At 40.5% G+C, this 27955-nt stretch overlaps 1 protein-coding gene across 2 annotated transcripts in view; it reads right to left on the minus strand.

Annotated features, from left to right (window-relative positions):
• Positions 1-2461: 2461 nt before the first annotated feature.
• Wdr7 (WD repeat domain 7) overlaps positions 2462-27955 on the minus strand; it is a 266283-nt gene continuing 240789 nt past the window's right edge. For both annotated transcript variants that reach the window (XM_050157965.1, XM_050157966.1), the window contains exons 26-27: positions 10769-10873; positions 2462-4975 (exon numbers count right to left, since the gene is read on the minus strand). In XM_050157965.1, the coding sequence (XP_050013922.1) occupies positions 4772-4975; positions 10769-10873 (309 nt within the window). In that variant the 3' untranslated portion in view covers positions 2462-4771. The remainder of the gene's footprint in view (positions 4976-10768; positions 10874-27955) is intronic.

Below are 27955 nucleotides of genomic sequence, written 5' to 3' on the forward strand. Positions count from 1 at the left end.
CTAATGCCACCCTCTATGGGAGCCTCTTTTCAGAGCCATCATCAGTGAGTTTTAACAACTCTACATTTCCTGCTGGAGGCTATGTTTGCCTTTTACTTCTTGTGGGTCAATGGTTCCAAATCCTGTTCTAGAATGCTTTCCTTGGATACTCCTGGTACCAACTGTCATAGGCTGGGCTCTTTGGGATGTAGACTGAGAGGAGTGGGAAGGAGGAAGGGAGGAGGTAAAGAGGGAGAGACACTGGATATACAACATTGATGGTGTAGTAGTCTCAGGCTCAAGGCTGCAGAGGAAATGTAAGTCAAGCAAAGGGAAAGGTTTGACTGAGATGCTGTGAATGAAGGCTCCAGCTAACCTCCAGCGCGGTTCTGGAGCTGTGAAGACATATGTCCTTACATTTCTTCACATCTAAAGGTTTTGGTGAGAAACAAGGTCACCCATAGCACCCGGCGAAGAGGCTGGCGAACACTAGAATCTTGGCGCTCTATCGTGCTCAGAGCTACCCTAGAGTGAAGGCATTGGAAGGGATGTTCAGAGTGAGAATAGAAACGAAACCTGACAACAGATCACCCTGCACTTTCTAAAAGGCATGGCCAATCATTTTTGTTCGTGCTCAATAAATTCTAAGTGTCTGCTAAAAATGTTCACTTCCATTTATGGAACACTTAGCGGATATTGCTTTTTAACGGTGTAATCTCGCAGATTTAACAGTGCAGCATCCACTTACTTGATACCGTAGATGGCAAACCAGGCATGGTATTGCAGGCTTTTCGCTGGGGATTCCCAGATTATCCAGCAGTCTTGGCTATCTGCCTTCTTACTCTGCAATAACCCAACTGAACATCTCCAGTTGGACTTACCTCTTCTGAACAGAGAACGTTTACTAATGAGAGGGAAGGTGGGCAAGTTGAGGCTGTACTTCAGTAATCTTTTTGACAAGCCTGATGAGAATCAGCTATGAGCACTACCCTATTCTTAGGATTCCTTTGTCCTTCTGAGCTTGTCTGGAAGGTCTGGCAACATAGACATCCTTGCCTTCTTACCTGTAGGAAAACAATGCACGTCTGTTCATGCATGTATGAATACACAGAATGGACCCAGATCTTGCTGGCAAGAACGGCCTGAGTTGCTTTTCCTCTTTTCACAAAGGTGCAAAGCCTCTCATTTAGAAGGGTCTGGTTAGGGTTCCCAAATGATATGCTTACCAGGATTTGGGAAACTAGAAACCATTTCAGCTCTAAAGGTACATGAATCCCTTTCCTATGCAAAGGGTTGAACCAAATGAGAAAACAAGTCTAAGTCATGGTCACAATCGACACGAACTGCAAAATGTTCTAGAAATAAGGAGTGTGAATACCTGTTATCCTGATATATTCATACTTTTGACTTTACAAAATTTAAAAAAGATGATACCCTCCAATACCCAATGGCAGGCTCTGATCATTTAAATAACAATTGCAAACACAAGCCCCCCAATAGGTCGTCTCTCTTCAGTTTGTAAACAGCGGAAAGAACTGGAACATCTAATTTTTGAAATTCTTCTGGCTTCTCTGTTTGACCTTTGGTATTTGTATGTATTGACGATCTCTAAACCCTTGTACAAAAACACCTTGAAGTGTCAAGCTTTAAAAATGAGTCTTTTCTTTCTTCTGTGCAGCTTGTATTATCTTGGCCTTGTCAAAATATATTCTCTAGTTAGAGGGTGGAAATATTTCCCTCCTGGCTCTGAGGTATTGATTTTCTCCACCACTCAGTTCTGTCAGTCAGGCGGAGGGGTGAAAGGTGAAAGTTCAGCCAGCATTGCTTGTCTTTACCTTCCTATTAATGTCATGCCCTTTCCGCATTTGATCAGTTTATGTGATTGCCAACCACACAGAACTGTTACTGCTCTTATTTCCCTACAAGGCCACATTTAAGTTATCGTTGTCTAATTCCTGGGGATGCTGCTGCTGCTCTACATGACCGACGAGTCCAGCTGCTCCGTGAAAGGCACGGGAAGTACGGCCCGTATTCACTTGCAGTGCTCTGCGGGTGACGAGAATTTTTGTTGTTCTTACCTCAATGATTCAAATTCAACTTCAAACCGAATATTAAATGAATTTAATGATCTCAGTCTGGCTCCCAGCCAGCTAACCCGGGCCACGAGGTCTGACAAGGTTCAATCTGGTACAGTGTCTATCTGTTTAGGTACAAGTGAGGCTGGAGATAAAACAACATGCATGCAATTGCCCTGCCCAAGCCACAGAGGGCGCTGTTGAGTTTCTCCATCTGGTCTCAAGCTTCTGATGGGTAAGAGCCTTTGCCACTGCTCTACCGTCCTCTGAGGAAGTAGTTGCCTTGCCTGAAACTTGCTCTCCAATGAAATGAAGAGCTAGAAACATGAGGGCAAGAGGAGCATATGGTTTCAACAGAGCATGTTTAAGAGGAACCACAGTAAACAGTAAAAATGGGACAAAAGCAATTTTCAGTACAATTCTGTTTATTTAACACAAGTATGTACACATCAATCTTAAACACATAGAGAGGCTATCAAGTGGAGTCGTCTAGAAATGTCTTAGGAGACAGACATTTGAATTCATTCACTATATGCAGTTCAAACATGACGATTTCCACACCAGTGTCACAACAGGTCACTTTTGCTTGTAAATTACCAGGGAAGTCACATAGGCTTTATGCTTTATAAGGACAGGTCCAAATGCTGTGTCAACAAAATCAATAGAACACTACAAGCGCACACTGGAATGACAACACCAAGTTTACCCCGGTGTTGAGGAATACACGCTGAGATGAAGCTGCAAGCTGTGGTTGTCAAAACAGCCAAGGAGAGCATTATGTAAATGAGAATGTAAGTTAGCCATTCTTCTAGCATGGAGCTTTACAGTTCTTGTGCTCTTCTGACTATACACACAGGGCACGGGAGCACTATCTCTGTGACCTCACTGCTTTGCACCCATCTCTACGACAGGCACCATCTGCTGTTGCTCTCTAGTTCAGCGCCTCCCTGAAGCATGGAACACTTTGTTTAACAGAATGTCTAAGATTGTGTTTGTCCCATCATTCCAGACGGGTGAACTCTTCCCTCTGAAGTTCACAGAGTAAACCTGTGCTGGGCAGACAGCAGTCTCTGGAGCCCGCTGGACATTTCCCATCCACATTAAATAGATCCGCTTGCTCACCACAATCTACACTGTACAGCTCTTGATTTCCTTCTTAAAACTACATATATAATCATTATAAATATGATATACATGCGTGTGAAATAAAATAACTTTTGAAAGAGTCCCAACATCGAGACAAACCAAGGGACAGTATGGAGTTGCCACCAATGAAAAGAACATACATCGGTAGGCAAAAGACATTCTGAGGATGTTAGCTTCTTCACATATTCCTTAAAGTACTGTAAACTATGCATTTTTTCATGGACCTTGAATCTACTTTCCTACATATTACACAAGTTTTGACAATCTATGAGTTTAAAACTAAATGCTCTCATTTTTAGCTCCCCTGTTAATATCACATATTTTCTCTGAATTCAATAACTCCTTTTTATTTTTGTATTTAATAAACAATCTTGGGTAAGTGTCCTTAATCAACCAACAAACAAATCAACTCCCTGCTGCTAATATATATCAAATTTTTAGGAACAACTCATACAAAATACTGTGTTATGGATTTTTCTCTTCCGTTACAATATGAGCAACATACTTCGACACAAGAAGAAAATGGAGTTAAAGCTCGTGTGGTAGCACAGTGGACACTTTCACTGTAGGGTCCACTCGGACACACTGGCAGTCTTCACGCTCTTCTGTACACTAGAACAATGTGTCTATGCAGTTATCAGAATCTCAGGCAATGCCTTCCTAGTGGTCTTCTATTAGCTGGGATTGGAAAGCGGGGTGCAAAGGATCACTGTAACATCGCCACACATGCGGGAGCTGCAGATTGTGAAGTTCCCGAGGAGGAGGCCTTTTCTGCACAGAAGAATCTATTGTGACACGGGGGGACCTCCACTGTACGAATGTGCTAAACTTGGTTCTTTGTTGAAAGGTTAACCCTTTAGAAGGTTAGCTATAGTCAGCACGTGGGGAGTAGGGATGATCTGCATTTTAAACTATGAGACACACTAACATCTGAGCAGGAAATGAGCATTTTAGAAAGCGAGCTATCTGGAAAACTATTTTCTAATTAATCTCAAATCAGGATTGGTGTTACTGAGAAGGTAGTGGCTAAATTCGAGGAAGTGGAACTGAGTAACTGCCTATCAACTGCTAGCAGAGAAAAACCAATGTAAACATGAAATAGGTTTGGTAAACAACAGTAAGTGTGGGAAACCCAAAGGGAAGTCATTTCAATAATGAGGACTCGCATCGCCCTAGAATCCAGGTCAGAGCTGAGCTGCCAGGGCTGACAATGAGGATTAGGACTGGGGCGCAATCACAGTGGTTATTGATTTTCAGGCTTTCCTTACATCAAGCAACAAGAGCATCTCCGGGAACCACGAGCTCTCCCCTCCTTTCTCTGGCAGGGAAAAACTACCCAGTGACAGAATGGCCACATCCTGTTGAGTGGTATGTGTGCCTTTAAATCGATAGGTCGCCCGTGTGGAGTCTGCCCCCAAGAAGCATGCGCAAGTGACACAGACCTGGTCATGGCCCCTGGACGGCATGGAGGAGGGCAGGCAGCAAACAACAGTCCAGTACGAGTGAGGGCAGAGCAGCGTCGGCCTAGACAGTATAGAACGAACAGGCAGCCAGGGCAGCAGACAGCGGTATTAGACCATGAAGCGGTGCTCCTTCCCGTCATGGGCCATAAGGATAACATTCCGGTTGGAAGTCCAGATGAGGCGGGCCAGCCTGAGGGCGTTGTGGGAGCCAGGCGATGCTGGCTGTACTGGAGGAACCTGGTAGGTCTTAATGCAGCGCAGCTGAGGTGCCGAGTTCAGCATGCCAATGCTTCCCAGGAGTGATGTGTTCATCTGTAGGGACAGGGACACACATGTCGGTTTAGACGGCTTCCCTCTTCCTCTAAAGACAGTGACTTATTTCTTCTACCCACTGGCTCCTCCTGAATGGTAATTCACATGGAGTTTTGAGTTATTCTAACTCAAAATGGTCCCTCTCAGTAGATTTCAAATTGGCACAATGCCATTTATGCGAACCCATAAACCTTGAGAAATTTTACTCTGTGAGCAGAACCTGACAATAGAGGGTCCATTGATCTTGAGGAAAAAAAGCTAAATTACGGCTGCTAAAAAAAACAGTTCAAGTTAGACAATATGTGGTTTATAATTACCTGAGGAAAGTCAAGTACAACCACGCTGTAGCTAGACTGAGAGCTGACAGGGCCACACCCTAAGCCCCATTCCCATCATCAACCTCATTGCTCCCATTTGCCTTTTCAAATGCTTTGGAAAAACATTCCACATATGTAAGTATATTATTTCGTGTGTGCACGCATGTGGTTGGAGGTCAGAGGTTTATATCAGGTGTCATCCACAATCATTCTCCATCTTACATATTGGGGCAACATCTCTCCCTGAACCTGGGCCTCACAAATTTAGCTTGTCTAGCTAACCCACTTGCCCAGGGGATCCCTTCCCCCCAACCCTTTCTCTGCCTACTAATTGCTGGATTTTCAGAGGAGCTACCACACCTGCCCAGCATATACGTAGGTGCTGGGAATCTAAACTCAGCTCTACAGTGTGCTGTGGGAGCTCCTTTTGTTCCTTCAGCCAGTAGCCTTTAAGATTCCAGTCCACTTGGGAGTGGTCTATTATACTGTAAATGCAGCTGTAAATGATGCCCTCGCTCTCGCTTCCAGCTGCTAGCCTCTGTTCCTGTTCCCCTTCGTGCAGAAAACTGATCTAGGACAGTGATCTGTAAGTCTCCCCTAAATAAATAACCCTTTATTATTCATAATTCTGAACTAGTGTGGGGTTATTATGTGACTTCTGCATCATCAGTGCTTTCCCCTCGGAACATCCCAGTCCTCAGCTCCTGCTCGTTTCTGAGAGAGCCCAGGAGTACTTTCATCCCAGCGCTCTGCTGCCCTACGAAGGAGAGGATGTTTTCCATGTGCACTGACAACACCTTTTTATTGCTTGGACATTTTTGCCTTTTTGAGGATTTCCCAAGTTTAATAAAATAATGTGATTTTTCTTAATCCATTCACAAAAATGAAGACAACATAAAAATTGTAGATCATGAGCAACTATGTAATTAGATGAAGGTGATGAATATAAAATGATTGTGGTCTAAGTGGGCTGGTTTTGGAGCCACTGAATTTGAAGGTTTCTTGAAGTTCTAAATATTACTTCGACGACTTCAATATGCATTATTTGTGCTACCATAAATCACAGAGAGAACATTCTGAAAACTGGAAGGAAGCCTTGGAAATAATCTTCCTCTGAACTAATATTCACTTCCTATTCCTCTGGTGAATAAAGCTTCATCTACATGGATCACATGCTAGTTCTGTGGGCAAAACATGCCTATCATGACCCAGCTGTACGAGCAGCTGAAATCCTAGCAGATCTTGGGACCTTTAAGATGTGTTATTGTGATACCATGCTCTGAATTTGGATCAGCACAAAATACAGGCCATTCCTTTTCCAGCCCTTCTCAGGAGCAGGATGGTGTCAGAGGGCGTAAATCATGGCATCTCTAGCAGGCCGTGTGCAGGCTCCACTGACATTTTCACAATTTAAATCATCTTGAGTAATAACCCTTTTAAGATGACTAATGTTACTGATTTTCCTGCATTAATAATAGTGCCGAGCACAACACAAGAGGTGAAAAAAATCACTAGTGTACGAGGTCACATTTTAAACCAAATGTACGGTCACGGTTAACTCTTTCTGCAAAAGTTCAGTTCAAGATAAGCAGTACCTCACCTGTCATCCCTCCAAGGTCTCTTTTCTGGTTTCCTTTCCTCTTTTTCCTGAAAAAAACTTTATACTAGATAAAAATCTAAGCCTCACTGCCTCATGGAGGCTTCCCACTGTTGAACATGTGAGTCACAATGGTGAACCCGATTAGCTAGTATCACACCTACAAAACCTACCAGTATATAACTAGTCCTCTGATAAAACAGAGCTAATTGAACCAGGAAATTGTTGGTTACAATTAACTGGCATTAACGGATGTACTGTGCTTTAAAAATATGAGTTTTCAGTTGATAAAGAGCTACAAAGTATTTTTCATTCCTTATGGATTTCTCTGAAAATATGGATGAAGCTTGCTATCGCTGGTGGCTGAAGATGCGAAGGGCATATAATAGGTTCAGATATGTGTGCCTCAATGTAGCCATTAAAGGAAACGGACTGAGAGCTGACGGACGGGAGTATCCTGTAGAAAGGCCAAAGATGGGCAAATTTTATGAAAAAGCCACCGCTGTATCTGGATGCGATAAGCTGAGTCATCCCTGCTCTGTTCAATGCCTCCACTGAACGGCCTTGCAACCTGGAACAGGTATGCCGAGTTCTCGAAGGCAAACACCGATAGAGCTGTGCTGATGAAGACTCACTTGCTCACTGGTTTCATTTCTCTACTGACCACGCTTCCTACACCCATTCAAAGGAGGATTCCTGAGTTTCCAGGGTGAATGTTATTTCTCACTGAAGCAATGACCCATTCTGCTAGGCAATGTTATTTTTTTAATGTCTACCAATAAAGTATGCTAAACTCAAGGAAACTTAAACTTTGAATGAAAACTACATGGAATTAGTTTTAGCAATATTAAGCATTTTCTCTAATTAGGGTATTATAAATATGACATATGAAAATTTAAATAAAATTATAAAAGAAAAGATCCTCCAAACCTTACTTTCTTGTGATAATCACTGCCAGCATTTTGATAAACATCCCAGTTCACTCATATACCGTGCATTCACATGCACAATGCATGCACCCACACAAACTATTTATGCACACCAATAACACACACCTGGCACTAATGTGCAAATTGCACACACAATTATACACACACAATGAATGTATGTGCACACACACTGTGCACATACAAATCATATGTACTCTCAAGCAAGGAAGCACCCTGTTCTTACGTGCACACTGCATGCACATACTACGCACACATATCATATGCACACTGTATACACACATAACACACACACACATAGATCTAAGAAACAGGCTCACATTAAAAAGCACTTTTATAATCTGCTTTTCAGTTCAACACATGTTAAGGAAATCATCGTGATAATGACAACAGATTCCCATCACTGTTTTTGAATGGCTGAGTGGCACTCTGCCGCATGATGGAGTAAATCTAAAGAAACCCATCCCTATGCAATTTATTAACACTTTTGAAAAACAAGATTTACTTGTTAGGTGGTATTGGTAATATCTGCATGAGAGAATTAAGGATGTTTTTCATTACCAAACTTTTCTCTCTGGAATACCAATAGATATACTGAAGTAAAATATTCAAATTGTAGGAAAATGGTTTATTGCTGCCATATTTAACAGTTAATTATATAGAGTGACTAAACTCCAACAGTGGCTTCTCCCTTTCCTTCAGAAAGATGCACCACAACAGTAGTTATGCGAAGATTATTTTCTGAACAGAAAAACACACACAGACAGATATAATTCATCAAAACAGAAATGTTTTAATGCCTTCCCCAAAGTAAGCAATGCTGCATACAAACCTTTTACCGAGTCTCACTTGAGTAATTACCCAACCAATATTTCTCATTAACACTCATTTCTCAGCAAAGATTTTACAGTTGATAGTTTTAGTAAGGCTCTGTATTAATAAGACTTCATTAAGTTTTCAAAATATATTATACTACACTTCCTGGAACGATCAGAAGTCTTCTCAGACACCATTAGAACTGAGCGGCACAGATCTCTGTCAGTGCAGCAGCAGCAGATTCGCCCACTGCACTTAGACTCTCTTTAATTCCAACAGAAGCCACCACAATCCAGGAAGAGCTTGGATTTTCTGGGACAGACAGAATGGTCTTTTTTCATGCCTGCCATTTAAATTTGGACACTGGGTGGGGCACAACTTAAGCCCTGCAGGAGCTGGCTGCACCTTCAAGTCTGAGCTGTTTGGGAGTGGCTGGGCTATCTGGTGTCCTTGTACATGCAGATGGCCCCAGGCAGCCTGTGAAGCAGCTGACTTGTGGAGCTGTGTTCACAGGCTCAGACGTTCTTAAAAACCCCAGAAATGTCAGGGAGCCAGCAGAGAGGGACCAGAAACGGAGTCAGAAACATACAATCTAGTTCTAGTATATGGTCTAAGCCTCCAAAATAAGAAAGAACATTAGACTAAAATGTAGTAAAAGGTTCTGACAGGTTGGAAAGTGTCGCATTTCAGTAAGATGTTGTTAATTAAACAATTTATTATATTCATTTTTCATCCTATTAGCTATTGATTTTTTAAAACCATCATCAAGTTGTGTTGAAGACCTCAAAATTTTAATTAATTTTTCAGCTTTCAACACAATATGCTGGTCTTATTAGTGCATTTGTATCTTCTGAAAATGAAGTTACATTTTTCTAATTGTCAGGACTAAAGGGAGTTAAAAAGAGGAAGAAATGGTGGCAGTTAATAGTCTCCTATAAAAATTAGTTGCTCAAAATTAGTGTTTTGTTTAATCAAAACTAAATATGTATATATAATATCTAATTATATATTATAATTATAGTACACATAATTTATATAGAACATACTATATTATATATGACATATAATAAGATATTTAATTATATATTTATTTTGAATTATATTTAATTTTTATATTATATATAATATTTAATTTTATATATAAACATACTTAAATATGTGTATTTTTTTCATGAAATGTCACATAAAGATATTCTTAGTCCTTTTTTTGAGACAAGGTTTCTCTATAGCTTTGGTCCCTCTCCTGAAACTAGCTCTTGTAGACCAGGCTGGCCTCGAATTCATAGAGATCGGCCTGCCTCTGCCTCCCGAGTGCTGGGATTAGAGGCCTGCACCACCACCGCCCAGCTCAAGATACACTTAGTTTTTCTTAAAATGCTTTGTATATTTTAGAAATCCAGGATATTATGTGAGCACCAGGTCTGGCAGTACAAGCCTATAATCTCAGCACTGGAGAGGTAGAAGGATCTTGAGTTTGAGGTAAGCCTGGGTTATAAGGTAAACAATTTCAAAAAAAAAAAAAAAAGAAAAAAAAAGAAAAAGAAAAGAAGCAAAGCAACAACAAAAAAAGAAAGAACAAACAACCTTCCACCAAAACAAAAACATGACAGAAATGAAAAAGGAGACAAGGGACAGGCATAAAATACCAGGAAAACACCCAGTATCCTATGCTCCATTAAAGAAGATCCCAAGACCTTGTTAGAATGCTACCATAAACCGTGTTACAATGCTATTGCTTGACTGCAGCTTCCTGTGGACTCCGATCCAGCCAAGCTTCTCCTATGTTCTTCCTTTACCTCGCATGGCTACACCCAGATGTCCCTTGCTCTGAAGGCTTCCCACCATCTCATTCTCAGAGTCTCTGGATTTTAACTGCTTGCATCTGTGCTTCCTTTAGAGCGAAGACTCGGGAGAGCTTGTGTTCCTTCTCTGCGAGATTGTTAACTGTATTCCCAGCACCCTGCAGGTTGGCACTTTGCACATAATCAGTAATCTGAACACTTGACCTTTGTGTAAGGGAGGGTGGGCGGGCACAAAGGAAGAACGGTAGATAGGCCCAATAGGAAGCCCTTCCCACTAAAGCCCACCACACAGTACATATTTAAGCCCTGCTTACCTGCCAGAAAGAAATGTGGCTGTCAGTGTTTGAGTAGGTGGCAAGATAACGCCCATCAGGAGCAAAGGATACTGCAGTGATTGGTCCCTTGTGCCCATGGATTGTCTGAAATGAAATTAATAGGACATTAGTGACATGCATTCCATAGACCTCTTACAAGTACTTCTGTGAGCATGCTCAATGTTGAACAGGTGATACCATAGATATTGGATACTGCAAGCTGCAACATTCTTTATAAAACCAGGTTATAAAAATGAAGGAAAGTAAAAAGTATTCATGTGTGTAAGAGCATCAATCTTGTTCTGAGGGGTGGGTCTGTCTTCCAGTTTGAAAGGCGTTATGAGCCCAAAGAGAAAGTACATATTAGTGGGCAAATCAGGTCTTTATTCTTTACATTACAGGGAAGGATTCTGCACTTCATCAGAAAGATATGATGACTGTTCTTGCTTCTCAACTTGGGGATTAACTAAAAACCAAGTGGCTGGGCACACCTGTGAGGGAATTTCTTCTCAACTTGGGATTAACTAAAAACCACGTGGCTGGGCACACCTGTGAGGGAATTTCTTCTCAACTTGGGGATTAACTAAAACCCAAATGGCTGGGCACACCTGTGAGGGAATTTCTTCTTAAGTAAATCTTTTGAAGTGGGAAGAAACACTCTTAGTCCAGATCTTCTGAGGTAAAAAGATTCACTTTTAACCTGGGCTATCCCCTCTGCTAGCTGCTTATCTAAAGGACATGGAAGGAGGAAGCGTGCTCTCTTTAGCCAGTTGCTATCACAGTCCATTCCATGACTGGCATTAGAGACGTCTTCTTCGGAATTTGGGTGTATACCGAAGGCCAGCTGAGACATTCAACTGGTGGACTGAACAGCTACTGAATCTTGGGCCTTTTGTTGGTAGACAACGACTGTTGACCTATTTGCTGTATCACAGCCTGTAGGCTACTCTAACAAATCCCCTTTAGGTACAGATGGAGATTTATTCTATCAGTTCTGTCCCTCTAGTGAATCCCAACAAATAAAAAAGGCAAAATATAAATCAAAATTTACCCAAATTACCCAGAATCTTGCTTATCTGAAGTGAAAATCAGTCAAACCTATATTATAGTTTTCTTGCTCTGAAAGAAGTTAAAGATTAATTTCAACTCCTTAATAATTACACATTTTTCATGATTTATCCTTGATTTTCCACCAATAACATTGTGCTTAACTGCACATAGCTACAATTAGTAAATATATATATATATATATATATATGCACTGGAAGTATGAGCACATCTAAATCAAACACTATTAAAAACACGCTAACAGGGACAGTCTTGAACCTTTGCCAACAGCTAATCATTGATTTAACAATGAGTAATGAAAAGGAAGCTCTTTAGGTCTCTGACAAAAAGGTCTTCACTAATAGAACAATACACTCATCCAATCATATTTGTAATTACTGAAAATAATCCATGTTAAGGAAATTGGCATAATACTGTAACTGAACCCATATTCAACCATTAAGCATCATACCTCCTCTATGTTAATGTCCAGAGTCTTCCCTTTGTCTTTAGTGGATTGGGAAAACAGTCTCAGTGAACAACAGACTTGTAATGCCATTGGGGTCATACATGCAGTAAATTTTTACAAGAATTTTTACATAATGCATATCTGAAAACTCAGATGAGAAAGACTAGAGAGGACAGAGACTGAGCCAAGCATGTCCTTAATGTCCTTTGCTCCCTTCATTCCTGCCATGTGATTCGATGGCCAAGGTAATCAGAGAAAGAGTGTTACTCTGGTAATAGAAACCCGGACTCTAGGCAGCAGAGGGCATGGGAGCTGAGTCGGACTGTCTGGGTCTGCATTAGGCTCACTACTTATGCACCGTGGAACCAGGGTCATATTATTTAACCTCAGAGTATCAATATCTATAACATAGGGATGATGATGTTCACCGTGATTATATGTGTGTCAAAGAGCTTTGTGAAAATTAAATGAGCTAATATACATGTTGTAACCTGCACATAATAAAGACTCAGCAAATACTATTGACATTTTTTGTTCCGCTTCCTTACCTAGGAATGACCACACAAATCTAACAATCACATAATTAAACTGTTTACTGTTTTTTTTTTTTTTAAATAACCCCTCACCTACAAATTCCAAACCGTTTATGCGCAAATCAGTTTCACTTGGCATCCTAGATTGCTTAGAAGCAGACTTCAGACTTCACTCATTAAAATAGACACGTGGGAGCTATCCATGGTGCTGGCAACAAGTGTGCTAAATAAAGCGATGGATACTGACTTGTGCTGAATGGCTAGTGAAGGAAACCAGTGTAATCAAACGTCAACCATGCTAGGATGAAAATTATCCTAGCCAGGAGAAGAATCTTTAAGAAATTAAAGGTCTACTGACACTTAATAGACCAGCTTAAAGAACTCAATGGAAAAACACATTCATTTTTAAAAATTAATATCCAGTTCTGGAAAATCACAACAAAAACAAACACCTGACTTCCTTTTGGCCAATCTGAATCCTTTTTTTTTTTTTTTTTTTTTTGGTTAAGACAATTTATTGGGAATACCTTGGTTTATAACAGATGGTCATCAACACCTATTATTATTATTATTATTATTATTATTATTATTATTATTAGTAGTAGTAGTAGTAGTAGTAGTAGTAGTAGTACTGTGGATTGAAGCCAGGGCCTTGAAAATGATGCAGGCATCCTAGCACAATCCAAGCCCTGGACTATGGGTGTATTTTGTTGTCCTGAAAACTGTTTTTAAAAGGCTGGTGCCTTCACTTCCACATCAGAAGACATGGCTTCTTGTTAGCTGCTATCTCTAATAGATGCTGTGAATAAGTTCGTCCTGGAGATTTTATTTTAAATAAAGAAAATAGTTTGTTTACTAAACACATTTCTTTTTATGGTTTAAGAGTCATTACCTAATCCAGTGGTATTTCCTTTACTGCCAGGAAGCTCAGAACTAAATTTATGCCCAGCCTGTGTCTATAAATACTGCCTACACATGCTGCTCACCTTCGCTCTGTTTTCATCTGAGTCGTTTCAAGTCCAGATATACTCCAAGTTCGATTCTAAATTTTTTGGAAGTATGTTTTGGACAAACTGGGGTTCACCTTCAGAGCAGGTGAGAAGACATTCCAGCAGGTACCTGCACATACCCGTGAACACATGTGCACGCACATATAAACACACGGGTACACACGTGATAAAATGCTTCTGGGTACCCCACAGAAATCCTTCTAGAGCAACCCCCAGAGGCTCCAGGAGCATGGCTGCAGCTGACACATGGGTCTGTGGATGAGGAAAGAGGACCGGGCGGGGCAGTTCTTCTGCAATCCAGTGTGGTCCAGCTGCTGGGTGCATCACTGCCTCAGCCCTGGAGGTGCTCTGGCTCCCAGTATAACAAAATGATGCCATTGTCATTTGATCAGATTCTCTGGACTTGAATACTGTTTAGAGATATCACCTGAACTGACTTTAAACTCAGCTCCTGCACAGAATCAGACGCCAGCTGTGGAGGATCTCACTGAACTTAAGTGACTTGTGAGGTGCAAACCCAGTCTCAGATGCTAAAGGCCTTTTTCAAAACAACAGGTGTCAAAAAGTAGTCTGACTCCCTTTTCGTTTGTGTATGGGTATCAATGTCTTGTAATGTATCTGCTTTTAGGCAAAGATATTGCTATATTGAAAAGACAGAGAAGAAGAAAATAATATAATTTGGAAGTGCTGGAGAAATAAGAGAAATTCTACAATTATCCCAGGCAAGAGACAGAAAACTAGATTGTTAAATACTCCAACCCATTGCCCAGTGAAAGAAAAAGACCCAAGGGACAGGATTAACAGTGATCAGTGTTTATTTATATTGTATCGAGTAATAAATATTTCCCACCCATTTCTCTCACTATGGTTCTGTTCTCATCCATGTGGTTGAGACACAAACAAAGTATTTGTTACTTTTAACAAAATTAGGAAAATTATGAACTTAGGTAAAGTTTTATAAAGAGAGAGTCCAGTATATGATTTGCATGCCTTTCCAGGGCCCCAGCACAGGAAGTCACAGATTTCATGGCAGGTTGTCAAGGACGCAACTTTTCATAGTAGATAGGAAACAAAGACATAATTCTGATTGACAGCTTTGCTTGCTGGGCGAAGAAAAGGCTCATTCAAGCAGAGCTATTTCAGATGAGTTCAGAAGCTAATGTTCCCTGCTCTTTTCTTCCAAACAACTACTTTAGGAAAATTTCAGCAGATAGTTAAGAGTCATCAGTTCAAGGAAACAAATGCTAAGTGCAGTAAATCACTAAGGTAGAATTAACCTTAAACCATTACACAGTGATCATCTCACTACGGCTGCTCATAAGGCTCAGATCATAACATCGTCAAAAAGTGGATCATTTAACTACGGTCAGTCACAAGGCTCAAGTGAACGTAAATTAGCATTGCATGGAGCCTGCTCAAGTGTTTCTGTGAAGAACTCTTAGGACCTCATGATGTTGCCAAAAGGTTATCTTTTTTATTTTTACCTTTTTTGTTTGTTTGTTTTGTTTTTCGGGACAGGTCTCTCTGTAGCTTTGAAGTCTGTCCTGGAACTAGTTCTTGCAAACTAGGTTGGCCCAGAACTCACAGAGATCTGCCTGCCTCTTCCCCAGTGCTGGGATTAAAGGCGTACACCACCACCGCCTGGTTAAAAGGTTATCTTTTTAATTTTAAGCAATGAGACCTACTTTACTGACAACATATATCTTTAATTTTACCTTAGTCTTGATCTTTATAAGTCATCCAGTTATAATGTTTTACAAAAATAAATGCATAATAAATGCAAGACTTTCCTAGTACAATTCAAAAAAAAAAAAAACCCATACCGTTAGAAGTTAGAGAAGAGACTAAGAAACTGAAATGAACTTGGCTGTTTGCATATATACATACACATGTAGTTCGCTTTACTGTAATGTAAAGATTCTTTTACTAATGATTACTCTTACCAATTTTATTCACCAACTCATGGCTATAATGAATATAAGACACACTGGACACTTTGCTAATACTTCTAGCCATATACTGTATACTTAATCAACATTCCCTATAGATTTCTCTAAAAATTTCCCTTCAATGAAAAGTGAATTAAACACTCTATTAATGATGTTAGCTATAGAGGAAGGGTGTATTTAATGTTCATAAAGTAGGTATGTTTAAACCTTTGCACCTTTAATGCAATCATATTGCCTAATAATGAGCAAAACTAAAGCCTGAAGTTATTAGCCAGCCTTACTACAAAGAAGACGGCCTCAACACTAGTTCTTCCTGTTCCTAAGCTGGTGAAATATATCCCCCACAGAAAAAATCAAAAGGCTGTATTGCTTAGCTCATAAGGATTATCAGTATGTAGATATTTAAACACTATTTAATCCATCATTGTCAGTTAGTTTATCCCCAAATGACATATAAATCACTGTTAGTGACTGCACATGGCCAAAAGTGCTATAGTTATTTTTCAAAAGAATAGAGTCCATTTACTTGGCTTCTATCTTATAATAAAACTTATGGTGGCTCACTTTGTTATATTTATCCGTAAGTCTATTCCCATTAAGATGTTACAATGATATCAAATATACTTGTCTTCTCCTCGAATGTATATTCGGTTCAATTAGACAGCGGTAGAAAATAATTCAATTCATTGACTACGTCCAGTGACTCTGTTAGAGAGATGCCACAGCAGGTTGACTCTCTTTCAAAAAGCATCATCTCAGCCTTCCTTCAGAAAAGTAGTAAGAGATAAAACAAACAAACAAAAACCCAATTTCCAACCCTTAAATCTCTTTCAAATCATTGTAAATCACCAACAGGCTTGTGTGCTGAGACAGTGGGAAAAAACAGAGCCATTGAGAAAAGCTGTGCTCCTTTCAAGACTAGAGAGCCGCAGGCATACAATGACCACATTCTGATTTTGCATATTTTGTGTCTCCAGCAAGAAAGAGGCAGGCTCTTAATTTTATAACCATTCTTTTTTTCTTTAAACTGCTGACTTTCTCTGCCTACAGAGGACATAAGTGAATCCATGGAAACCATCAACCATAAGGATTGCAGAGGGCAGCTGCAGATGAAGACGGCAGAGTGCTCCTTAGGCAGAGGTTTCTGGGATCCAGCCCTACACCTTCCTCCATCCTGCCAAATGAAGAAACCGTGGCAGCTCTGTGTTCAGAGGTTTAAGCTGCAGGTGAATCCAGGACAGGGGATCTGCTTCATCTATTGCTGCTCTCTGACCAGTAAGCCCTGTGTGTCCTCACTTGACATAACATAGCTACAAACCTGAGCTCCCTCTAGACTGGGGTTCCTGTGGGTTGTTGCTAAATTCTGCATCTATTTGCCTCATCCTCCTGAATGCTTGCATTACAGGCATTTTCCACCATACCTGGCTCTTTTATTTTCTTTGAAAAATATGAGTGGAAACTCACTCTCTCTCTCTCTCTCTCTCTCTCTCTCTCTCTCTCTCTCTCTCTCTCTCTCTCTCTCTCTCACACACACACACACNCTCTCTCTCTCTCTCTCTCTCTCTCTCTCTCTCACACACACACACACACACACACACACACACACTGAAAATCACTTCTAGTCTATTTACTTTTTAGAAGTACTTGTAAAAAAAGGAAGCACTCCTGATTAGATCCCATCCCTTTAGGAACTATCAGGAATCCCTAAATACGTTCTTCTAGGTTTACATTTAAGAGTTTATATTTGTTACCATGGCTATGTCTGTATATGATGTGTGTGGGGGTGTGTGTGGGGGTGTTGCCATGAAGCCTGTGTGAAGGTGAGAGGACAACTTTGTGGAATTGGTTCTCTCTTTCTAACTTTTTCTTTTGTTTCCTTGCTTGTTTGTTTTAATATAGGCACCTTATAGAAGAGAAAGTGGGAAGTACACTTGAACACATTGGTATAGGAGACTACTTCCTAAATATAACCTTAGCAGCACAGACACTGAGAGAAACAATTAATAAATGGGACCTCCTGAAATTATTAAGCTTCTGTAAAGCAAAGGACATGGTCAACAAGACAAAAACGACAGCCTACAGAACGGGAAAAGATCTTCACTAACCCCACATCAGACAGAGGTCGGATCTCCAAAATATACAAAGAACTCAAGAAATCAGTCATCAAAAGAACAAATAAAATGGAGTACAAGTCCCAGAGAACTCTCAACAGATGAATATCAAATGGCTGAAAGACACTTAATGAAATGCGCAACCTCCTTAGCAATCAGAGAAATGCAAATCAAAACAACTCTGAGATTCCTTCTTAGACCTGTAAGAATGGCCAAGATCAAAAATAGGACAACTTATGCTGGAGAGAGTGTGGGGTAAAAAGAACATGTCTGCATTGCTGGTGGGATTACAAGCTGCTACAGCCCTTTGGATGTCAGTGTGGCAATTTCTCAGAAAATTGAGAAGCCACCTTCCTCAGGACCCAGCAGTACCACTTTTGGGTATATATCCAAAGGATGCTCAATTGTGCCACAAGGACATGTTCATAGCAGCATTGTTTATCATAGCCAGAACCTGGAAACAACCTAAATGCCCCTCAACTAAAGAATGGATAAGAAAAATGCGGTATATTTATACAATGAAGTACTATACAGCAGAAAAGAATAATGACATCTTGAAATTTGCAGGCAAATGGATGGAGCTAGAAAACATCATTTTGAGTGAAGTAACCCAGATCCAGAAAGGCAATTATCATATGTACTCACTCATAAGTGGTTTTTAAACACAAAGCAAAGAAAACCAGCCTACAAATCACAATCCCAGAGAACCGAGGCAACAATGAGGACACTAAGAGAGACATACATAGATCTAATACATGGGAAGTAGAAAAAGACAAGAGCTCCTAGGTAAATTGGGAGCATGGGGACCTTGGGAGAGGGTTGAAAGGGAGGGGAACAGAGAAAAATGTAGAGCTAAAAAAAAAAAAAAAAAACCCAATGAAAAAGACAGGTTCTCCCTATGTAGCCCCGCCTGTCCTAGAAATTACTATGTAGACCAAGCTGCCTCAAACTCATGAAGCTCTGCCTACCTCTTCCTCCCAAGCACTAGAATTAAAGATGTGTATCACCATGACTTTCTGTCTTTTAAGATGAGTTCTAGGGACCGAATGCCTTGCCAGGTTGGTGCAATGAGTAACTTTACGTGCTTACTAATCATCTCCCCAGCCCACTTTCCAGATTCTATGTTAGCTTGTCTATGAAATCGTAAAACTTGTCATTTTCCAGAATGATCAATTCTGAAGTTCTCTGTGCTGTTATTAATAGTGTGTCTGTTCAAGCTTCAATTGTAAGACTACGTAAAATATTAAAGTAGCAGGTTTAATATTACACAAAACATGCACAGTTTGGGGGAATAAGCACATTTCGTGTAATGTTAAACCTACTACAAGAGCAATAAAGAGACATTGTTTAGTATATGATATTAAGTTGCTTTTATAGCTGGGTTGGAGACTAGTTGTCCTGGTTTGCTTTCCAAAGCTGTAATAAAAAGCAATGTGGAGAAGAAAGGGTTTAAAGGTTTATAGGCTACAGTCTATCATTGAGGGAAAACAAGACAGGAACTCAAGGAAGGCACCTGGAGGTAGACTACAGCAGACACATGGAGGAATGCTGCTGCTCGCTTGCTCCTTATGACTCGCCCAGCTACCTTCCTTATGTGGTCCAGGCCCACTGTCCCAGGGATGGCACTGCCCACATGGAGGTGGGCCCTCCCATATCAATCAACAAACAAGAAAATGCTCCATAGACCTGTCCACAGGCCAGTCCAAATCAGATCACCTCTACCCAGGTATGTCTAGGTTTATGTCAAGTCGACAGAAACTCTGACACCAGTCATCTCTGTGAAACAATAAAGTGTACGTGGTATTTTAAAGGGGACAAGTCGTACAAATGGGAATACAGCCTTTTGTTAAATACAGGAGTATGATCGCTTGGTTTATATTAAATAAGAAGTTCTTTTTATATTTATCTTGTTTGGATTTCTGCAAATACACTGTCACTCAAGATCCTGGTACACACAACTTGAACATTTATTTATTATCATACACTAGAGAAGTTTTCCTGTGCAATATGTTACAGTGTTTCCATCCCCAAGTCTGCACAGTTATTCACCGAAACAGTGTCATTGACAGTAATGTGATTTCTAGGCCAGCTTCTAGAAGTTCATAGACTTCTTAATGCTTGAGGAATTACAGTTCTATAGAAGCACTACTTCTAACAGTTTCCCCAGGGGAAAGCATTCCAAGTTCAAGTCAGACAGTAGAAAACTAAAATCTGCTGTAGGAGCCAGAAACTTTTGTCATTTCTAGATATAGAATGGACATTTCCAGGTGTTATCAGGCTGGCGGCAGTTTGTCTGGCATGTACAATAAAGAATAAGATTAACTATCCTGCCTTTCTAGACCTTGGTTTTACCCCCAATTCTAAGCTAAAATCAGGGAGAAATTTTACCTTTTCCCATATACACCTTTGGGTAGATATTTAATTATGGAATTACTGTAAGGGTAGGCAGAAAGCCTTTATAATTTTCTGATTATAAATGATTTTGTGTGTGTGTGTGTGTGTGTGTGTGTTAGAGGAGGGGAGACACACACAGAGAGAAAACACATGCTGGAGAACACAGCGGGACTGCAAGACTGAACGAGCACTCCCAGCAGAGAAGCCAGTCTATCCTAGGGAGGGTGGTGGCTCCACCACCTCCAGAATGGCTAGGACCTGTAGTTTATGGGCAGCAGCAATGACATTAGGGAGGATGGCAAATCAGGCTGAAGATAGCAGGAAAGGCGTGGGATTATTGCTGAGTGTGTGTTGTGAACCCAAATTGAGAAAACTTCTCTTCAACTGAAAACGGATGATGTCTTTAAAACTACTTACAGAAGACATTATTTTCCAAGCCATCATATTCTCCATATGATTTAGACATCAATATAAACTCAGTTAATTCTTAAACATTTTGCAATGTTTGGAGATTTATAAAATCATGTAATGACATGGTTTATGTGTGTGTGTGTCTCTGTGTGTGTGTATGTGTGTGTGAAGTTGACATTGGGTAATTGGGTATCTTCTTCAGTTTTCTCTACCTTACTTTTTAAGACATGTCCTCTCTCTGCATCTAGCATGCACTGGCTGGAGACACTGGCGAGCCAACAAGCTCCAGGGATGCACCAATCTCTGCCCCCTGGACTGGGGTTATAAGAGACCACCATGAGACCTAGCTTTTTATGTGTGGGCTGGGTATCTGAACTCGGGTACTCATACTTGCCTGGTACACACTTTTACCAAGTAATCCATCTCCCTAGGCCCCACAACCAAGTTCTAGGTGTTTGTATTTGTACAAGTACAGCTCATTTGAACAAAAATCATGGTAGATAATTTGATTTTCTCATGGAGTACTTGTGAAGCTTAGAGTGCTAGGAAACACACCAAGAAGTAAGAATGCTGTGGTGGTTTGAGTGTGGTTGCCCCCACAAGCTTATAAAAAGCTGCACTATGAGGTGTGGCTTTGTTGGAGTAGTTGTGACCTTGTTGAAGAAGTGTCACTGTGTGGATGGGTGCGACAGACAGATCACTTCCTGCTGCCTGCATATCAAGATGTAGCCAGAGCCATGTCTGTCTGCATGCTGCCATGCCCCACTATGATGTTAATGGACTGAACCTCTGAACTGTGAGCCACTCTAATTAAATCCTTTCCTTTGTAAGAGATGCCGTGGTCATAGTGATTCCTCACAGCAACAGAAACTCCAACTAAGACAAATACTTTTTAAGGATATAGGGAAAAAGTACAAAAATCTTACTTTCTAATTTTAGTGTATACCTTATTTCAAACACGCAGAAGTCTTGGCACAGGTGTATAGCATATTCTTAGAAACCATGAAATGATCGGTTTGATTCTCAACAAACACAAAAAGAAAAAATAAACACATACCAGTCTTAACACGAAAATACTTCTGCTTTGGAATTTTGCTTATAAAAATTTTCACAAATTTTAAATAGCACAGAAAGAACAAACAAACAAACAAGTACTGAAGGGCGAATTCCTGAAGTCTGACTGTGTCCAAGTTTTGCTTCTATGACTGCCTTAGTGCGTTTGGATATGTTCACCTGACCAGTGTCTCATCAGTGCTTATCATTTCTTTGATGTCAAATCAAATTTAGACAGTGGCAAGATAAAGTTGCAGTAAAAACGTACACTTTACCTACGCAAATAATGTACGGACTGACTGACATTTTACAAAGTAAAGCTCCTTTCACTGAGTATTAGAACTGTGTAGGACGTGATGGCAGTAATTCAAGGACCACAGTGAGTGACCCCGGCCGCAGTGTATGAAATGCATTCATCACCGCGACGGCGTGCCGGCCGCCAGTCAATATGCGCCTCTCATCTGTTAGGCGCTCTCCTGCTGTGGCTCCCTCATTACAATTTGCTTTCACTTCCTGAGCAAATGACAACTAGAAAATGAGGCAGTTTCTTTCCTGACCAAACTTAATCCAGAAAAAAATTAGATGACAGCTGCAGTCACCCAAGTGTTACAGAGCACTTTACATGTGTTCCTAAGGTACCTGACACCAAGTCACTAAACGTGACAGCCAACAAGTTAGTTCACTTCCTTCAGTCTAGTTCTACAGTGGAATGAAATGTTTCAGAGACAGATTTTTTTTTGCTTATGTCTTAGAATATCCCATTTATTCAATTAAATAACTATGATAAAGGAGAACGATAAACTTTTGCTTTAAATACATACTGCAGAACATCTTGAATGCTTCAGAAAGAACATCCAGCTAAAGTCAGAGTCTGGGAAGGACAGAGACTGCACTAGGTGCTTTGCTCAGGTAGGCTCTTTTCTACGAGAAAATCCGTGCAGTCACAAGCTTGGCTGTTTAATTTCTGGCCCAGTAATTTGTAGTGCTGGCTTGAGATACCTCAGTGCTCAGTACATTATTAGAAAAGCTGGGGAAGTATCACAAAAATTCTAAAAATCCTTCCCACTTCAACAAGTACAGATACTGAAGTGCATCATACATAAGACATAGAAGGCAAAACAGTGAAAGCCCAAAGAAAACCAAAATGGTAGGGAAATCAATCCAGAAATGACAACAGCTCCCATGATTGCTGTCTCTATACAGTGCCGTAAAAAGTTCTGCTCCAATGTAAATGAGCCCATCTTTCCAGTCGGTCAAATCTGCGACTCTGTAGGTAAAGTTTAGTATCACTTATCAGTAAGGAAACAGACTGGAATATAGGTCCATAGGTGGATGTAAACATGTTGAGCTAAGGAATCCAGTCCCGTTCCACAGCTATACACACACACACACACACACACACACACACACACACACACACACACAATGCCGCATGTGATGGTGACAGAATTGAATGCACAAATATTATTCACCTACTACGTATTCAGAACCAGTAAATTGAGTACAGTATATGATAATATCCCTCAAAAGCAGTTACACACATGTATGTACAGGAAAAGACATTATAAAGAATAAATTGTGTGATGCTTCTGTTGCTACTGCCTGGAAGTACTGAGAAATGGACTCACAAAGGCTAGCTACTTAGCGCACGAGGCTAAAAGGCTGCTTCGTGGAATGCATTTTCTAGTTTTCATCAGGCCTCAATGGACAGTGCTCCCACCACCTCCCTCGGGGACCCTTAACCACAACTTACCATCTCTGCCAGGAAGGCTTTCCTGGAAATCGGCTACAAATGCTCTTTTCCTAGAACTGAATCTATCACTCTGTAGTAGATCTGAGCATGTCACAAGTGACAGCTCTTCCTTCCCAATAAGCCAGACATTTTTGCTCAATTTATAATATTGCCTATTGATTCAGGATTGCTTAGCCTTTTCGTTTTCCAGTTCTAAATCTAAAATTCTGTCTTATTGTCTGCTCCCATTTCTAGTCAAGTAAAAAGGTAAAAGACATAGAAAGTATTTAAACAAATTCCAGAATCTGTAAGTTTAAACTTCTATACATGGTAGACCAGAAATTTACTATGATCTCCATTAAATAAACAGCACAGTGACAGATGAACCATAAACTTTTTCTCTGAAGGAAACCTCTGGATATTTTCTAACACAAACAGAACTCAAGAAAACACTAAAGCTGCCCCGCTTGAGCCTAGAGTGAACTGTTGGTTCTAGGAGAGTCTTTTTTGTCTTTTCATATTTGTGAATAGTGGTTCGGTGAGGTATGGCGATGTGAGCTTTCTGGTTCTCAACAAGTCAATCCTCTTTAAAACAAGAAGTTTACAAAATCACCAAAAAACAAAACAAGCAGGACCTGGGGGGAAAACCAATCTGCTTACAGATGAATATGGCATTACTTTTAATTAATGCAACATTCAATATTTGGATTTGAAAATAAAAATGAATATCCAATAAAGGAATAAAGCAGGGTTTTGCTGTCATTCTTAATCAATACCTTCCTTATTAAGAAAATTATCAAAAGAGATTCTATAAGATCAGCGAAATCAGATATGAAAAACACAGCATTATTTAGTAAGTCTTTTCTTCCCCATGGTCACGGAATAATTCTGTTTTATGATAGTCTTTAAAAAACTATAAATGTAATTCTGGTTTATTAAATATAAATACTAATAGATCTCTAAAACTATTTCAGAGAGGTAAGAATTAAATAGGCAGGGTTTTAGTTCAAGGACACAAGCCTTAAGCCTTTCTGCATGTGTATGTCCCAATGTGGTTACCAGCCTAGTTTCCCTATGTCTACTGTGAGATGAGAGCTCAGGAATTGGTCACAGTCAATTTTGCCTGAGAGACACCTGAAATATAGATGGTGGAGAGACAGCAGCTAACAGGGGTCACAAGAAAACAGAACTCCTTTCAGTTCCCAGGACTGCCTTACTTAACAAACCAGGGCCTCCTCTCTTGGAGAGAGCCCAGTTTCTAAAGTAAGTGGTATCTGCTAGTTCACTCTTTTTCCTTCCTTCCTTCCTTCCTTCCTTCCTTCCTTCCTTCCTTCCTTCCTTCCTTCCTCCCTCCCTCCCTCCCTCCCTCCCTCCTTTCTCCCCATCTCTCTTTCTTGTGTGTGTACATGTGTGTATGAGCACATATGTAGGTCAGAGGACACTGTGTTCTTTTCTATACCTCCCACCTTATTTTTCAAGACAAGGTCTTTTATTCAATGTAGAATAGGGCTGGTGGAGATCCTCTTATCCAAGGGGAGGCGGATAATCCTGCATCTCCCAGTATGAGATTACAGGTGTGCATGGCCATTCCCAGCTTTTCATGATTTGAACTCAGACCTCACACTTGCACAAGCTACTGAGACGTTTCTCTAGTCCCTGTATCTTTTTACTCTTCTATTTTTACTTGTTATCCTTCTTTCTATGCCTCTGGCATAATTTAACTTGTTGCATAAGATGTTGGTAGAAAGCATTAGCTTGCCATTGGTCTTACTTAATTATTCCGATAGCTTTTTTCTACCATAATAGAACTATCTCTTCTTGGCTTTCCCTAGGAAGTCCTTCCTAATTGGTTCTACACTATTTTTTGTTTCTGACCAGTTTTTCTTTCTTCTGAGCCATTTTTTCTAGAATCTGTCAAGGTCTTAGACGGCTAGCATGAATACAGGAGCTGCCCATGGAGGAGCAGTGGAAAGAGACTCTCCTTTCCTATTACTGTTGCCACTTCAGAAGAGGGGTCTTGAGTGTCCTATAGTTTCTCTTTTGCCCAAACCTTTGTTTAATACATAATCTATTATTATTAAGATATACTGTTTCTTAATGATTGTTTGTTAAGTAAAATACTTATTTCTAATATATCTACCCAAGAATCACTTTTCTGTATTTCTGTGCTAAAAACATCTTATTTGCAATCCTAAAGGCTTCACTGGGTTTATTCTCCTCGACAAGAAAGCTAAAGAACAGGCAGATTCTACAGCACTTAGAAGATGTGGAATTTGCTATTATTTTCTATGAAGTTTCAAATCAAGCAAAGAATTTTGTCTTACTGAAATTTTCTGTAAATACCTTTATATGTTTCCTAAAATAAAGCCTTATGGATATTCTTAGGGATAACTTACATGGAGGACAGCTTCAGACACTGGAAAGCATGAGCTGAGTTCCGCCTTCTGTATGATACACCCTTCACACTGCTAGGTGGGAAATCACTGCCAAAGGCTTACTTTCTTCAGTTACTAAGTGCTGTAATATACTACCAAGAACGTGGAACAATAAATAAATAAGCCCTGTAATTTCTCAAATATTCAATATGTCTAAATATTTTAAGGCACTGTATTAATTTAGAAACAGGATATTCCCATTTATTTTGCTGTTATAAATGACCATTTATTTAAATGACATTCAAATCCACAAAATACTATTCCTTAAGTAAGATGTCTAGGCAAATAGTTTTGAAATTTTTATGTTTTATTCTTTATAAAGATTTTCACAGTTACTATTAGACATCCTTGGATGTCTAACGGACTAAAACAGATCTCATTTCTCCAAGCAATCATTCCTCAAAAGGATTCCATGTGTGAGGTGCTATAAAAGACAACAGCATAGTAGAAGACCCAGATGCCCAGTGACAAGGTAATTAAGCTCTTTCCTGGAGACTATCAGGGACATTCCCACTTTGATGATTCAGGAGGGGTCTTCTGATTCAATTTTACTAAATGAAACCCATTAAAAACCAACCTAAATAATGCCCTCAATTGCGCTGTCAGTTTGCATGTAGAGAGATGGCAGCAGTTGGCTTTTACTGCCCTGAGGGAAAATTCATGCTGCCCAAATGTGCACTTGACTTGACTGCACTCCTTTCTTGCTCCACTCTCTGTACAGCACAAGGAGTACTACGTGCGTGCCTGGTGCTCGTGGAGGCCAGGAGAAGGTATTGGATCACTTGGAACTGGATGGAGTCAACACATGGTTTTGTACGGCCATGTGGGTGCCGGGAATTGAACCTGGATTCTCAGAAGAGCAGTCAGTGTTCTTAACTGCTGAGCCATCTCTCCAGCCCTACCAATTCTTATTCTTAAGAAGACAATAAGGGAGCATCCAAACAGGCTAGGCTCCCACAAAGCCAGTACATGCAGAAGAATCAAAACCCAGTGCCATTGTCCTTGGCTTCTCAGCAGCCCTCATTGTCCACCATATTCAGAGAGTCCAGTTTTATCCCATGCTTTTTCAGTCCCAGGGAGCCTAGCCTATTTGGATGCTCACCTTCCTAGACCTGGATGGAGGGGAGAGGACCTTGGACTACCCACAGGGCAGGGAACCCTGACTGCTCTTTGGACTGGAAAGGGAGGGGGAGGGGAGTGGGGCATGGGGAGTGGGGAAAGGGGGAGGGAAAAGGGGGGCGGGGATGAGGCGGAAATTTTTAATAAGAAAATAATAAAATAAAATAAAAACAAAAAATTATTTTTTAAAAAAGAAGACAATAAGTCATGCATAATGATCTAAAAGAACATAGAAATGAAGGTGCTTAGCACTGCTGCAGTCAGAGGAGGACTCGGGTGTCCGTGAGTTTTCAGTTCCACAGACACGCATACAGAGGGCAGTGCAAATGTCCCTTTAAACAATCATGGGTGAAGAGTCAGAACTGTTCTGTTTTAACCAACAGCATGAAATTCACGCTGTATTAGCAAAGGAGAGTCTGGGTCCCCCAGTACTCACCATACACTGACAACAACTTATCTGCCTGACTCTAGTAGAATACGTATCCAGTAATGTAAAGAGCATCCGGGGAGATGACTGATCACTTTACAGGAAAACAGCATTTTATGAAAGGGTTTCCTATAAATTTGCGTGCACAGGAAAACGAGACAGAAGCTCCCTTTGACAGCCTGGGCTAAAGTGCTCTGCTAACACAAGAACCATCACAGAGCTGAAAGCTCAAACAGCCCATCTAGGGAGACCTGGGCAAATCAGATACATTTCTGCACTTCTTTTTGATACAAATTCAATTTTCAAGCGCCTTCACCCAGACGCAAAGTCATTTTCCAACTGCAGTGCTGGGGGATGCAGCCTCCTCAGCACTTCCTGCTTTTCCAGGTAGCCTGGTCTCAGAGAAAGCGCTTCATTCCCAAGGAAGAGAGCTAGTGGAAAAACCTAAATTGATGACTATACCAACACTGGTGTGCGTGTGTGTGTGTGTGTGTGTG

Source organism: Alexandromys fortis, unplaced genomic scaffold (genome assembly GCF_014885135.2).
Source record: "Alexandromys fortis isolate MF-2015 unplaced genomic scaffold, M_Fortis_MF-2015_v1.1 scaffold_94, whole genome shotgun sequence".
NCBI classification, from domain to species: Eukaryota; Metazoa; Chordata; class Mammalia; order Rodentia; family Cricetidae; genus Alexandromys; species Alexandromys fortis.